This window comes from Scatophagus argus, chromosome 1 (genome assembly GCF_020382885.2).
Source record: "Scatophagus argus isolate fScaArg1 chromosome 1, fScaArg1.pri, whole genome shotgun sequence".
Classification (NCBI taxonomy): Eukaryota; Metazoa; Chordata; class Actinopteri; family Scatophagidae; genus Scatophagus; species Scatophagus argus.
The window spans coordinates 22,530,718-22,546,395 of record NC_058493.1 but is presented as its reverse complement, the minus strand read 5'-3'; the positions used below and the strand labels follow the sequence as shown (position 1 = coordinate 22,546,395).

General features: G+C 41.7%; 1 protein-coding gene across 1 annotated transcript; it reads left to right on the top strand.

Moving 5' to 3' along the window:
- The first annotated feature begins 1,933 nt into the window (after nucleotides 1-1,933).
- On the top strand, nucleotides 1,934-11,124 carry leo1 (LEO1 homolog, Paf1/RNA polymerase II complex component). Its single transcript, XM_046392321.1, has 14 exons — nucleotides 1,934-2,089; nucleotides 3,157-3,305; nucleotides 4,370-4,659; nucleotides 5,404-5,612; nucleotides 5,892-5,996; nucleotides 6,105-6,199; nucleotides 6,426-6,574; nucleotides 6,729-6,813; nucleotides 6,957-7,051; nucleotides 7,149-7,283; nucleotides 8,421-8,556; nucleotides 10,083-10,275; nucleotides 10,391-10,488; nucleotides 10,800-11,124. The coding sequence occupies exons 1-14, from the start codon at nucleotides 2,032-2,034 to the stop codon at nucleotides 10,911-10,913; spliced, it is 1,911 nt and encodes a 636-aa protein (XP_046248277.1). The 5' UTR covers nucleotides 1,934-2,031; the 3' UTR covers nucleotides 10,914-11,124.
- Nucleotides 11,125-15,678: the final 4,554 nt, after the last annotated feature.

The following is a 15,678-nucleotide window of genomic DNA, read 5'->3' as shown; positions in this document are numbered from 1 at the left end:
GACAGACAGGGAGGCAAAATAAAATAAAATAAAATAAAATAAAATAAAATAAAATAAAATAAAATAAAATAAAATAAAATAAAATAAAAATAATAAAATATGGCCACTAGTTTAGATTAACATATTGATATTTTAGAAAAAAGCTTTAAATGCATTCTGTGAACCAGAACTGTTAATCTACTACTGACAAAACACTAACATATTTATTTACATTTTAAGGATTGCACCACCAGTATTACCATGCAAACTATGTATGATATCTATGTACAGTGTCAGTGGTGTAATTGCAATATGAAAATAAAAAACAAACATTAGAAATAGGCTGACAGTAGTTAGGAATAAAGTAATTCAGTACATCATGAAATAGTTATATTCATTAAACAGCAAGTGCAATAAATTGACGTGTTTTGGCAAAATGTAAAAGTGTTTGTAGTGATGTCTGTGCATCAGCGAAGATGTCAAGCCACTTAGGGGATAAAATAGACTTGGAAAGACAGAGAGACAGAATCTATCTGTTTCATTTTACATGTAAAACTAAAATCTCTATCTCTCTCTATCACGCACAGACACACATATTTTGTATACTAAAAACCTTACCTTACCCTGGATTGAAAGGAGAGAGGAGAGAGAGCAAATCTTCTTTTTACTACACCGTGTTACACAACGGTGGAGATAGAATTTCATGTACTCTTTCAGTTCACACAGCATGTGAAGTGTAACAAGATACCTCGCAGGTAACGGAGAAACCAAGAGATGTCGGTGCTGAAACACATATTATGTCGGTAGCCTAATGCTGAAATCAGGTGAATAATCATATTAGCGAAAGCGGTAGAAATGTGCTTAGTTGAATAGTCAACTGTCATTTTAAAACAGTTTTACACCAAAGATAAAAACACATAACTTAGATCTCATGATGTTCATGCACCAGTACTGGCTAAAGGTAGTGGCAGAATTTACTAACGAGGCACTGAGATCAACATGGTTTGCCTTCTGTGGTGTTGGGAGATAAACCGTGCCTGGAAATCCTGAAGGATAAATGAGCAAAGCTAATGGATAGATGGGTGGTACCTGAGTCGGAGGGCTGTCTGGACACAGGTGCCATGTAATATGGTAGGCCTATAATTGACATTTACAGCTTAGCCTTTCATGGGTTTAGGAAAAACAAGATTCACATTTTTTTTTAGTAGCTGCCAAGTGAAACACCAGTGAAGGCTGAGCTTACATCAGTCGTCATATGTCCTCCAAGCCCAAACACTGGACGAGTGGAAGTAATTAAGAATATAGAAAGGAGAGACAGGAAAATAATTACAATAAATGTAAAGTTGCAAAAAATGTGCATTTAAACACTTGAAAACTACAATATTCCTGTAATATTCACACTGAAACTGTTTAACAATATAAAACGTTCAAGTGTGTCTTTGGTTACTCATGCATAAACAGTGTTAAAAAATTAAATTATTACATTATGAATTAAATAATCCTCTATAGCATCACAAGAAGATAGCAATAAAATTCATGTTGTAAAGCAGAGTCTGACATCACACTGTTGCCAGAGATATGCTCATTACATATGTACCATTGCGTAATAGATTAAAAGCAATAGAAAGTAATTCAAATTTTAAACTAAATAAATAAAAAAGAAAGCCAGGTTTTAATTCTACCCATGATACCACAGATTGCTTCACACGATGAGATCCAATGCAAGATGTACTACTTTATAATAATACTCTTCAAAAGCCACAAATTACTTGCTTTGCTAATATTACATCTTTGTAGCTGCGTGGATTTCTGTATGTTTAACAAATACATAATCCCATTACATAATCCCATTTATTGTGGTATTTTATGTTGAGCCAACCACAGAGCCCCTGGTCCTGAGTTTACTGTGGCGTGTACTGCCTCCTTGTGGTTGCTATTGCTTACTACAGCAGCCGGCACGTCGGCCTCAGTTTGAACTCGGAAACAAAAACCTCCCCTCAAAGCCGCAGCGATCATTTCCTGTAGGTCACGTTTTACTACAGTTTGGAAGAAATGGCGGACATGGATGAATTGTTCGGGAGTGATGGGGACAGCGACAATGACCAGCGAGGTGATGATGCCTGTTAGCCGTTAAAAACTTTTGTTTGTATACGGCGTTAGCTATCTTATCATATTAGCTTGTCCTGAAACGGAAATTAGCTTTGCCCGAAAAAAATGATCGGAAAAGTCGAACATGAGTGCTGCGTTACGCTGATATGTTTTATATCCATGATCAGGATGTTTTCTAAACATAAATGAATTAGTGCTGATTTGTTCCAGCTAGTGCTAAGACGCCAGATGAAACTGCATGTTCATGAAAGTGGTGGAAGTCTTTCTGTAGTTGCTGTAGTTAGCGGAACTGGAAGTTAGCTCGAACTAACATAACATAGCATTAACAGCGTTTCTCACAAGCCAGATGTGTAGTTACCGCTTAAAATGGTCAAATTGTGTTTTAAGCTTTCATTTAGCTGTTCTCCAACCAGTGCATCACTGTTAACAATGTTTACAATGATAATAACCACAGCTAAAAGGCGTGTGGTCAATATGCGAGAGTAATGTCACGCTGAAATTCAATACCTTATTCTTAACTCACTGAGTGGCCACTTTATTAGGTACAACTGTACAATCTGATGTAATGCAGTGTCACAGCTCACCCATTAATTTCACCTTTACGAAGAGAATAATGTTTAGCTTGGATTGAAATTAATCGAAAGGTATTAATTTGACTGTTCTGTTTGCTGTTGAGTTGTACTTTGCAGTGGTGTTGTCAAGATGTTTCAGTGGGAATTTTGGTCCATTCGTGCAGTAGAGCATTTGTGAATTCAGGTTCTGAAGGCCTGGCTCACAATCTCTGTGCCAGTTCATCCCAAAGGTGTTGGATGGGGTTGAGGTCAGGACTGGGCCAGTCAAGTTCTTCCACACCAAACCCATCCAACCATGTCTTTATGGACTTTGTGCGCTGGGGCACTGTTCTGATTGCTAAGTCTTACCCTGTGTGAGGTCAGATAAAACTAGCTAGCTAACCGTCACTGTGGAGAGTTCATTGATGTCTATAGTGAACAATATTCGCCCGCTGTGATCTGATGAACCGCACTACACGCCAGAAGAAAAAAAAAAAGTCTGCTTGCTGTGTTTCAGAGTCTGACTCTGGCTCCGGTTCAGACTCCGAGCAGGAGAGACCCCGATCCGCCAGCAACGCCTCGGGCAGCGGCAGCGACAGTGAGAGGGAACGAGATGACGATGATGAAGAGGAAGGCCAGGGGGCAGGAAAACCCAGCATGAATAAGGTCTGTGCTTCCTTTTGCCTGACGAGAAGCACTGTGGTAGGTCTTGCAGTGCCAGGACATCAGTCAGACATGCTCTGCCAACGAGGCTGATCCAACACTCACTTTAAACTGGTCTGACTGGAAGAAGTTAGAATGTGTTGCAGCCTCTCGGGTATCTGCCATAATGGCTTTTCCAAGCAGCATATTAATAATCCACCCTTTTTACCTTGTGGGTCTGTCTCTGTGAATACAATGCTAAAACCCTTCAGTAATGACTGAGTAACTTACAAACATTATGTACGCCCCTCACACAGTCAAGACGACCCGTGTCTGTAGTTGCAGAATTGGAGTGTGCGTGTGCGCGATCTGCGCATCATCTAAACCAGAGGTGTCCAAACTTTTTGCAAAGAGGGCCAGATTTGATAAAGTGAAGATACCCGGGGGCCAATAGTTCCTTCTGACATTTTTTTTTAAACCACAAGAGTTGCATGCAAATACACACTGTTATAAAAGAAATTTTGTTGTCACAATTCGCTTTATTTTACAAATGGCAATGTAGTCAAATACAGTATAAGTCACTCAGACAGACGTGAACAACTCTAAAAACCCGATTCTGCCTTTCATTCATATCTGGAGAGTCAGATAATATTGAACAAACTGTGTGGAAAACCTTAAATTTCCAAGAGTTTGATAAATATCTTTGCCTCGTGATTTTAAAGAGGAGTTATAAGTAATGCAAAGTTGTCTGTTATCGTTAAAGTTTAAAGCAAATGAATTTTGCTCTTGTCTTTTACAAGATCTTTCAGAAAGTAACAGTTTGTGTCACATCTACAGGTACATAACATCAACAGTTGTAACCAAATCTTATTCAGGAGTTTAATAAAATAAGCGCCAAGTCCAAGAATTACATTTTAAAGATTTATGATTTACTTATTTTGTTTGACAGTGCTAGCGGGCCATAAATAATACATTATAAGACTGAAGCTGTGGGCTGTATGAAATCTAACTTCGGGCCATGATTGGCCCCCGGGTCGGACTTTGGACATGCCTGATTTAAACTTCCTCACCTTTTGTCTGTCCAACAGGAGCTGTTTGGAGACGACAGCGAGGATGAGCAGCACAGTCAACACAGTGGCAGTGACAACCACTCTGAGCGATCAGGGAACCAGTCGGACGCCAGCATGCACTCGGATCAGGGGGAGAACGATCACTCCGATGCAGAGCAGCACAGCGGCTCAGAGCATGGCCATCGAGATGAGGACGACGACGAAGAGGACGGGGGCCATCGGTCAGATGGAGGAAGCCCGGCTGGCAGTGGGATGTCTGGAGCAGGGAGCCCTCACTCTGACAGGGGCAGCGTTCGTTCAGACAGAAGGTACGACAGCTTTGTCTTGTATCTTGGAGTTTTTTGAGTCAAGCAAACATACGTTGTCCTGCTGCCATAAATTACTTTTTAGTTTGAATAATGTTGCACAGCTATTTTGTCCTTCTGCTGATTTTTAAAAAATGAAACCATATATTAAGACCTGTTTTTAAAGATCTACATAACACCTTATTGTAATGCATTTAAGGTCAAATTTACACAAGCACAAATGATTTTAGAATTTGCTGCAGCTGTTTTGTAAAGTGTATGAAGTTTCTCCTGACCCAACAGCTCTCAAAATATTAACATAATTTGTTCAATAATAAAATCAATTCAGAGTAAACAGTTGGTTCTCAATCATCTGCTGCTTATCTTGGCAGTTAAGGGAGCCCAAACATGTAATCTGCATGACAGTGAACCAAATAGAAATCAGATAGCTTGTAATCCATTTTGCCGTCTTCTTGCTGTTCAGAGAACATCATATGAGCAGAGGGCCCCACACTATCACATCACATGCACATTGCTAACAGAATGTGATCATATATGACTGAGACCACCCCTAAATGAGATCTGACTGATCAGCTCTCAAGTTCGTCCTCAGTGCATCTTGGGAGCATTCACGCCTTTGCTCAGAGCTGTTCGCTTGTGATCTGATCACTCAGGACGCATGGTAATATCAGCTCTGAGCAGGGCCTGTGATTCACTTTTCTTAATGGTCAGAAGACCTGACTTTCGTTTCTGTTTGTTTTGAACCAGTATGCACAGTGATCCTGGGACTCCACAGTCAGGGCAAGGCACCCCTCACTCTGACGGAGAAGCGTCTGGCAGGGAGAACCAATCAGACGATGAGAAGTGGGAAGGAGGGGCTAAGAGTGACCAGTCAGAGGATGAAGAGGAGAAACGTCATTACTCTGATGAAGAAAGAGAGAACTCCGATGATGAGGGGCCAAGACACAGGAAGTCAGGTACTCTAAGGGTTTGGAGTTAAAGACAGAAGAAATGTTGTGCACAGACTCTATCATGAGTTAGCTGTTTGGTGTTAATCTTGTCACAGTAGATTTCATAAGAAGAGAATTAGGGCCATATGTGTGAATTTTATCCTGAGCTCTGAGGTTAATCTCAGAACTCTGAGATTAACTTTTCTCCTAGACTTTTTTGCATTTGGTAATGATCCCTTTTCCTGAGATTTACCTTTTGTTAATGCCATGATGCCATGTGGAAATTATACTTCTTTTACCTTCCAGAGTCTGCAAAGGGCAGTGACAGTGAAGATGATTTCCTCAGGCAGAAGACCAAGTCAAAAGCCGCCTCTGATTCAGATTCAGACAGCGACATCGGAACAAAAAAAAGTAAGAAACCGAGATGTTTCTGCTGCAGACCTAACCTCACTGGGTGATAGTAATATCTACAATGCACATTAACATTGCACTTTTGTATGCTTCTGTATTGTCCATTAGCAAAGACGGCGGCAGCAGACGACCTGTTTGGAGAGGCTGACGACATCTCTTCAGACAGCGATGCAGAGAAGCCTCCCACCCCCGGCCAGCCCCTGGTATCTGTCTGACCTCTTGCTCTCTTGCTCTCTGTCTCTTTCCTCCACAGATCATGGAGCCTCTTTAATTGTGCCAAGTTCTTTTTTACAAGAGTTCCCAAATCTCTTTTTCTCAGAGCCACTCGCTAAGCCTCTCTGAGCTGATCCCTATTATCCTGGGTCATTGAATCATACAGTGTTTTTTGAAAAGTTCTCTGTGTGTGTGCGTTTGTGTGCGTGTGTCCAGGATACAGAGGATGGGATGGAGGGCGAGCAGGCAGATGAGGAGCCTGCACCTGAAACTCGCATTGAAGTAGAGATCCCAAAAGTCAGCACAGACCTGGGATCTGACCTTTATTTTGTCAAGCTTCCCAACTTCCTGTCTGTGGAGCCCAGGTCAGAACCATGGCATTGTCAATAAATACAAACACATATTGTACTTGAAGTCATTTTATGAGATCAAAAATGACAGTAGCAGATGAGGAAAGACTCATCTTTGTGTAACTTAAAGGTATATTTATTAAAATTTTCATTGAATATCCCATTATAGACCCTTTGATCCTCAGTACTATGAGGATGAATTTGAGGATGAAGAAATGCTGGATGAAGAGGGACGAACCAGGCTCAAACTGAAGGTATGTAGTCCACCTTATGCGTGTGTGACTGTGTTTGTGTGTGTTGGTTGAAATGGAAATAAACAAAAAAAACATATACATGATGCCTGTCAGTAAGCTTTGTTATCAAGAGAGTGACCAGAGTTTATAATTCTGTCCCACAGGTGGAAAATACAATTCGGTGGAGAGTCAAGAGAGATGAGGAGGGAAATGAAGCACGAGAGAGCAACGCACGCATTGTGAAATGGTCCGATGGGAGGTGCGTATTATGTCAAACTCGATGTTGGGGTTATTACATAGTGAGCAGGACGTGCTTTGTACTTTCCATGCTCTTAAATGCCTTTTTCTTGCCACAGCATGTCCCTCCACCTGGGGAACGAAGTGTTTGATGTTTACAAAGCTCCTCTCCAGGGAGACCACAACCACCTGTTCATCCGACAGGGCACTGGACTGCAGGGACAGGCTGTGTTCAAAACCAAACTCACATTCAGGTAATACTGTCCTGTCACATGCTATTGTTACTACTATTAGGCCCTGAGTATCACATGGACTTGAGGTAAAAACTGTGAGTTGCCAGGGATGTTCCTCCTCTTTCTGGCTCTCCGACAGCAGGACATGCACTGAATAAGCCCCAGGCTGCCTCTAATTCTAGACAACAACAATAGCAGCCTTCATTCAAACTCCACTCAGAAATGTACTCTATGCTGTAAGTCCCTGGATCACCTTATGCAAGCTGCCCAGGTTTCTCCCAATAAGAAGTGTGTAAGCCTCTTAGCGCCCCCAAGTCCACAGGGATGTTCTGTCTTCTGGGACCACATGGGTCTAGCAGGACACTGGCCAAAGCTGCTTTAATGCACAACAGCCCTCCACGCTCCCGCACAGGACATTACCATTTGTTCTGATGGAGCTCTGTCATCAGAGCAGAGTTTTGATTAGGATTAGGGCTGAATCTGCTCAGAGTTCAAATGTTTAGGACTTGTTTTTTTTTGTTTTCCAAAGGAGCTTTAGTCAACTTCACAAAATAAAAAAACACTCAGGCAAGCAGCATTCAGAGTTTAGGCTTTGTGTTACTGCTCAGTTTGCCAAACAGAGTAGAGATTTTAAAAATGTGTGACACTTTGACCTGAAAAGTGTCACTCGCTGCAGTATTTTCATGCTTCTGTAGGCCTCTAATGGTCTTCTAGTGCAGGATCATGATTTAGTTGTAGGTTAAATCAGAACTGCTTGACATTTAACATGAATTTCCATCTTCATAAATGTTTGCTTGCTACCTGTTTTAGTATCTTAACTGTGAGCCTGTGGACAAGCATAAGATCATTGGCAGGAATATGAAACACGCCTTGTATGTGTTGACGAAATAGAAACATCAACGGGGCCCACTCATAACATCATTTCATGGCACCCTTAATAGTCTGCAAGGTACCTTCAAATGAGTGGCCTGAAACAAGTTTTGCAGCGTACTTTGATGTCTTTTGCCTGCTTGGCAATGCTAATGTTTCTTAAGTAAGCTTTTCTTGCATATTACAATCCAAAAACAGGAAAAACTGTCTTGAATTATTTCATTAAAGGGCTGCGGAAATATGCACAGTCACCTTAAATCTGACATTGGTGCTTTTCTGTATTCCCAGACCCCACTCTACAGACAGCGCCACCCACAGGAAGATGACCCTGTCTCTGGCTGACCGCTGCTCCAAGACACAAAAGATCAGAATCCTTCCCATGGCTGGACGAGACCCTGAGTCGCATCGCAACGAAATGATCAAGGTAACACAGTTTCACACCATCCATGTGTCGTCGTGTTTGCCTTTCCTCAGCCCTGACTGAGAATACTTTTGCAGGTCGCATGAGGTCAGTTGTTGACAAGCATCATAACCGGTTACATAAAGACATAACTTACATAATGAGGTCAGACAGTGGCCAGTGAAATGGAAATAGTGTCAGCAAGTCTGGAGAGAGTGCCTGGTTGCATATCAAATGTCAACCCAAACAAATGCAGCTGATAGCATCAGTAGCACTTACCTGAGCTGGTGTGACTATACCTGACAAAGATGTGCAGCGCTGGACTACATTTACATTTGCGTGTTTATAAGTATCAGTGCAGACAGACCCGAGGATGATCTGTAACTTAACATTGTGCTGGTAATTTAAAAAGAAATCTTAGTAAATCCCACTGCACGTGATTCTCCTCATCATTTTCAGTTGTTCTTGCCAGTTCCATTTGTGCTGGCAAAACAGAAAACTACAAACATAAGGTTAAGGAATTTGTTGTGTTATGTGTTTGTCACTGGACATCTTAACTAAGATTGGAAAGAGCCAACAAAGCAGCTTTTTCTTCAGAAGTACAGCTTATTCAGCTGGGGTTTTGGCTTAATAGCACTAGCTGAACGGCAGCCCAAATTAACAGATGGGGGACAACAAATATTTCTAAAGAATGGAAAAGTTCACAGTCTTTGACAGTGGAATATTGGACTGTTTGTTGCTTTTTTATCCTCTGACGATATACGATTCCCAGATCTGTCAAACCAGCGAGACACTCAGGCCTCCTGTCCATAGTTTGGCAAAGAACTTGATGTTTTAACACTCCCAAACGTATTAACAGGGCAGCTTTTCAGTTGCACTTGCAGCTCATTTCTGTCACATTTAAAATGTATTTTCAGTATTGGATGCCTCCTGTGTGGGTTTGACTGTAACCTCAGACCTTTAACTGTAGCTCCATACTCCCTTTTCTTCCTTTTCTCTGCCTTGAGCTGTCTGTTGAAGGTAGAGTACTTTATTTATCCCAGTAGGAAATTGCTTTGTTACAGCTGCCATGTTACATCAATCACAAACGTTAAGCAGGATCTCGACGCTCAAGAAGATATACTAGAGACTACATGCTCAGAAAAGAAACAGAGCAGCTTAAAAATAATCTGAACATATTGCTGTACAATGATGGAGATGAAGTGGTTAATATGGACTAATATTTCAACTATAGCTGAGCCTCAATATATAGGGTAATATGTGACCATTATCATATATGATTTTCTATTTGTTTGAAGATGAAAAACATTTTTAGTTAGTCGATAACAAATACAAAAAAAACTTAACTGAATCCCAAAAAATAAAGTGTTGAGCCTTCAAAACAAAATGCATTTGACTGGAAAAATCACTGACAAATCCAAACCTGTGAAGAGAAATTAATGAAATCCCCCAAGTGCCATAAGCTGAATTTTAACATCACCAGCTAGAAACAAAGTGTCGAACTCAAAGCCAGCGCTTAACATTAATTCCTACCATGTCTCTCCTGGCAGAAAGAGGAGGAGCGGCTGCGAGCTTCCATCCGCAGAGAGTCCCAGCAGAGGAGGATGAGGGAGAAGCAGCACCAGAGGGGCCTGAGCAGCAGTTACCTGGAGCCCGACCGCTACGATGATGAAGAGGAGGGCGAGGAAGCCATCAGCCTGGCAGCCATCAAGAGCAAATACAAGGGAGGCGGAGGCCTCAGAGGTGAGGACGATTTGTTGTTATATTTACAAAGGTCACTTTAGTTTGATGATTTTTATGAAGCCACTGAGGTTTAGTGAACGTCTTCCTTTTTTTATCGTCTCTCCGCCCAATCCAGAGGAGCGAGCGAGAATCTACTCATCAGACAGCGATGAAGGCTCAGACGACGACAAGGCTCAGAGGCTCATGAAGGCCAAGAAGCTAGACAGTGATGAGGTGGGTGTAGTATCCTGCTGGGCAGAGAGGGGGCAGTGTGGTGCAGAACACTGTGGAGGTTACAAAGCCCACTTGTCATATTACCCTCATGTGAACCGAACAGGACAGTCATCACTAGTCCCTTTAAAGAACATGCTTTTAATTCTGCACAGACTGTTCCTGCAAAAAGTAACGTAGTGCTACCAGAAATAAAAATGCAAGCGTGACATGACGAAGCAAAAGTACCGAGAAGCTGTACAGAATGTTTGCTGCAGTCAGCATGGCTGACGCTTCGGATCAGAGGGTCATCTCTCCTCTTCTGTTTTGTGCAGGAGGGCGAGGGATCGGGCAAGAGAAAGGCAGAAGATGAAGAGGAAATGTCCACCAAGAAGGCCAAGAAATATGTCATCAGCGATGAAGAGGAGGAGGAAGAAGATGATGAATAATTCACTTTTTTTATCATTCCACTGTATTATCAGTGCTCAGCCCACATGGCCTATAAACAGCCATATTTTGTTTTGTAGATTTTCTTAAGACGTGTGGGTGAGCGCGTGTGTGTGAGTTTGTTTGTGTGTGTGATTGTAAGTGTTTGCTTGTTTATGTTATGTACAGCAGAGGTGAGAAATAAAGAAATGGTTGTCTTATGTAACCAAAGCCTCCCGAGGCCCCTTTATGTTTTTTAACACTGATTCATATGCATGAATCACACTGTTGTGATATTGTGAAACAACCTGCTTAGTCCAGTTTCCAAAACAAAAAAGGAGGTTAATGGGATAAGTGCTGCCGGTTGATTTGTGATTAAATTAGATAAACAGCATAACGGAGATGCCCACCCTTTACCGTTTCGTTCACTCACATAACAACAAAACACAGCAGCTCTGACCAATGTTTTACCAGTGTGCCAGTTTAGCTTTGAAGTCCGTGCAATTCGTGTGGATGAATAAAGTGGCCTTAAGTAAAGAAGAACTGGAGAGGGTAGTTTTGGGGGTTGAGGGGGGAGTAAATCCACCTGACAGGAGAGGCAACAGATTAGGGGATTTGGGAGCTGAGACAAAGGAGCTGCAGTACTGTGAGAGTTCCTGTCCAGAGGAAAGAGATGGAGCAGGGGCATAGCTTGGAATTGAAACAAGAAGACGTTGGTACCCAATCCATTTGTCAGCTCATCCCCACACCATCACCCCCACCTCCCCTGCCAAACATCCACAACTCAAAGGCAACTTGTATTAAGTGGTTTCGGCAATTGTTTGGGAGCTTTCTAACAGGGGCTGCAATACAAATCAATTCATCCTCAGCTGCTACATTTTTGAACTGGACGCTAACCTTGGAAACCAACAAGAGGTTTCTTAACTTAAGTCAAAATGTCACAAAATCTCATAATGACTACACACAGAGCCATGTAAATTAAAAAAAATGTACAATTTTAAAATGTAAATATGTTTTTTTGTGTTTTGTTTATGACATGAAATCCAAATGTAAAGTGCAAACTGTATTCAGATGAGACACTGGCAGCTCTGTAAGGCTGTATGTAATGTTACAGGTATGGGGGGGCTTTGAATATGCTAACATTAGCATGCTAACATGAAATATAGATACAAAATGGTGACATGCTATTTCAAAGTATTGACAGACCGACACTATCACTCACTGAGCCATGTCACTAGTGTGGCTAAGATGGACGACGGCTTCTTAATATCGGTTTTCATTTTCTACATGATTCAACTTCAACAATTACTGTTAAAAGCCACAGTGATGTGTTTTGGTGGGATTATTCCTTCATTATTTACTCAACAGTTTTAGCATTATATTTAGGTAAATGTCAGCATTCGTCCAAGCCTTGTTTCAGATCCAATATTATGATGCAGAACATACTGTTTGATATGATTGGGAAATGTTTAAAAATAGAAATTGGAGAACCTTCAGAAAGCATTTCAGCCCTTTTAGATACGTCAGTGCTCCAGTTGTTCAAAGTCAAGTGTGTCTGGGTGAGTTATTGTGACTTGATCCCCTATGAGCCACAGAGTGAGAGGGGAATTTAGAGAACAACAGCCCTGGTTACCGATTTAAGTTCTTCAGCCAGAATGACGCACAATGTCACACACTCCCTCACACAAGCGTTCAGCTGGATTCCCAGTGATAGATAACGACCCTCGAATCTGAACTCTTCCCCAGCCCTGTCCAGACAGAACTGGTTGTAGCCATGCAGAATACAAAACTGGTAAAACACTAACTAAGTGATTAAGCAAGAGTTGCATAAATTGGCTGCATTCTCTCTCTTGGCAACGACCTCTCTGTCCCACACACACACACAGACCACTGTCAGTACAGGGAGAAGTATCAAAGACCTCTTGACTACTGTTCACACGGCTATGAGAAAGGTTCTGTCGGGACAGTAGTGTTTAAAAGAGCCTTTGCCATTTTCTGAGTGTTTGGAATCTGGGAAAATTCATAGTGAAACAGCTTGGGTGGACTGAGGTTGTCAGACCAGGAAACCACCCGTTGCTGTGGGGCAAATTGAACCCAGCAGCTTTAAATATTGTCCATCATTTACTTATAGAATCGGCCCATGTGTGCGCGCAGATGCTTGTATGTGGAGCCCACGGCTCAGCAGACTGTATGCCAAGCTATATATATATAGTCCAAACTGTGAATGCTTAATGCTGCTTCATGCAAGCAGTGTGTACCTCTGCTGCCTTGAAAGAGAAGGCGTCGTCAGCGGTGGTGTGCTGCGTTATCTCAGACTGCAGTGGTTATGTAAACCCAATTCCACACAGAAAGAAGTGGGGAAGGGAGGGGAGGAAAGGAGAGGAGGGGGGAGTCACTGCTACGCACAGTCAGCACTGACTGATGGCGAATGAGAGACAGAGGGGAGGGCTGCAGCATTTCACCCTTCTTTTCTGTTTCACCCACCCCCTTCATCTCTTCTTTCTCTCTCTATCACTTGTTTGTCCCAGCTACCCCGTAGCTTCCCACCGACCCGAACCCAGCCGCTGTAACATCACATTTTCTCACAGCGGCAACAAAGCAGAGCAGAGGTTGTGTGTTTTCTGTTTGCAGAGGCTCACGGCCACACGCACCTGAAACACAGCTGAGTCTCCTGGAGAAACTCTGGTGTCATTTAGGGGTAACTTGGCCACTGTTAGGCCAGTTAGGCTCGAGGGGAAACGTGAACGCATGGGTCAGAGTTAAGGCCAAGTGCTGGTGGTAAACAGAGATGTATTTTCATTAATCTCATCCTCCTTCTTGCATGTGCACTGATGGCCTAGTTGACCTGAATATGTGTGTGTGTGTGTGTGTGTGTGTGTATCCAGATACCACTTGTGTGTGCCTGTTTTGACTGGAGGCTTCGGGAATAAGTTTGATGCCAGAGTGGAGTTAGTTTGGGGGGAAAAAAAGAGAAAAGTTTCTAGTTTTTGTGTATTTCCTGCCAGTTTGGGGACAGAAAACATGCTGTGTCTCTACATGAAGTTTGTTTATTAACAGGGTGGATTGAGGTCCATTTTTTCCCTCTCACTTTTCTCTCTTTAGATTGAGGTGTTTGCTTAATGTTGTGCTTATTTCTCTTTAGAGTTAACCTTTTTTCAGTGGGGGTTAAGCCAGGTTTGGTTTTGCTGTGGGTTAAATCTGATCTTGTGAAGGTCCTGGTTCAAATGTTTTCTAGGTGTAATTTATTGAATGTTATGTGTGTGTCTACTATTGTAATTTCATATTTTGCATTGTCTCACTAATACAGAGCGATGTTCTGTTTTCTACTTTTTTCAAAATGTTATAAAAATGGCTTTTAAACGAGGTTTGGGTCCCTGCAGACCTTCTTCAGGGAGGAAGAGATGTGAACTGATGTATGGGAAAGTTATCATTTGGCTCTTTGTTTTGTTTTTTCTCCTCTGGAAACGAGGACAAATCCCAGTCATTTTGCACTAAACTTATATGATTATTTGTTGATTTCTTTAAGTGTGGCTCCCATATTCTTTCACTCTCATTCATTGACAAATTTACTCAAAACATTTGCGGAAACTGAAGATTTTAGTTGGAATAGCTGATGTGAAATATACTGCGGTCTTTCTTTTCTGTCAACTCTCTTTTGTTAATTTAATTCCATTAATTTTATAAACCACCTCAACAACTCTGTGTGCCCTGACTGTATTTCACAGTTCTGTGTCCTTTACCCCTGTCTCAGTATGTCCCTTCCCCCTGCTGGTGCTTATATAAGAAGCTAATAAATAAAATAGAAACACAATACTCTCACCACAGGAGCCTCAAACACTCACACATGACACTGGCCCAGAGACTGCAGCGAGGGTCTTAGCAGGAACATTTTCCCTTACGCACAAGCAGGTGTGTATTATTCACACACACACACACACACATATCCACACAAAAACAACTGTAACAATTCTTTTTTTTTTTTTTCCTTCTGACCTTAACAATGTGGGTCAGCCTGTTCTGCCGAAGAACCGGGCTTAATCTGTAAACAACGGGTTACCTTCAACTGTGAGCTGCTCTGCACACAGATTAAACTTGAGCCTTTGCAAAAACAGACAAAAACAAGCAAGGTGACCCTCTGCAGCACAGCTTCACAAGAACCAAGGCCACTCCTCCACCTCATTAAATATAAAATTTGGCTCCTAAATGCACCATTACCTACAGCCACCTACCTACCTACCGGATCTATATGCTGTTTTTCTATCCTGTGCTATAGTTCATGCTCTGATTTCATTTCATTACAGTACACAAATAAAAAAAAAATGGTTTAGTTTGCCACACTGTGAGTTCACATGTACAGTAAGTACAGTAAGGATGGTAATTACATGCTTGGTGTTCATCTAAAAGGACTGACCTTTGTTCAGATGTCCTTGTAGACAACAATTTTCTCACAACCGTGAAAAGTCACTGAATACATTTAATCAGGCACTGCAGTTAAGTTAAAAAAAAGTGATATTTGTACTTACATTTATGTTACTTTATACTTCTACGCTACTACATGGAAATATTGTCCTTTTTTACCCGCCTACATTTATTTGTATTTCTCAGATGAAGTTAAAAACATTTGGTCAGCTTGTATCACACGTTGTAAAAGATTAAATGATGGTTCCCAGCCTTTTTGGGTTGCACTCACAAAAACAGAAGCAGTGTGTTGTTGGAGCCAAGTGTCAAGTGTCAGATGCCTGAGTGGTTTGCACTTCCTTCTCAAAAATCAGTGAAAATCAGAGAAAA

What these genes read in the sequence shown, in the direction of transcription:
- leo1 (XM_046392321.1), top strand. Translation starts at nt 2,032, where the DNA reads ATGGCGGACATGGATGAATTGTTCGGGAGTGATGGGGACAGCGACAAT. An exon ending in CCACCCCCGGCCAGCCCCTG is followed by an intron (nt 6,200 to 6,425) that starts GTATCTGTCTGA and finishes GCGTGTGTCCAG; the next exon opens with GATACAGAGGATGGGATGGA. An exon ending in ATCGCAACGAAATGATCAAG is followed by an intron (nt 8,557 to 10,082) that starts GTAACACAGTTT and finishes CTCTCCTGGCAG; the next exon opens with AAAGAGGAGGAGCGGCTGCG.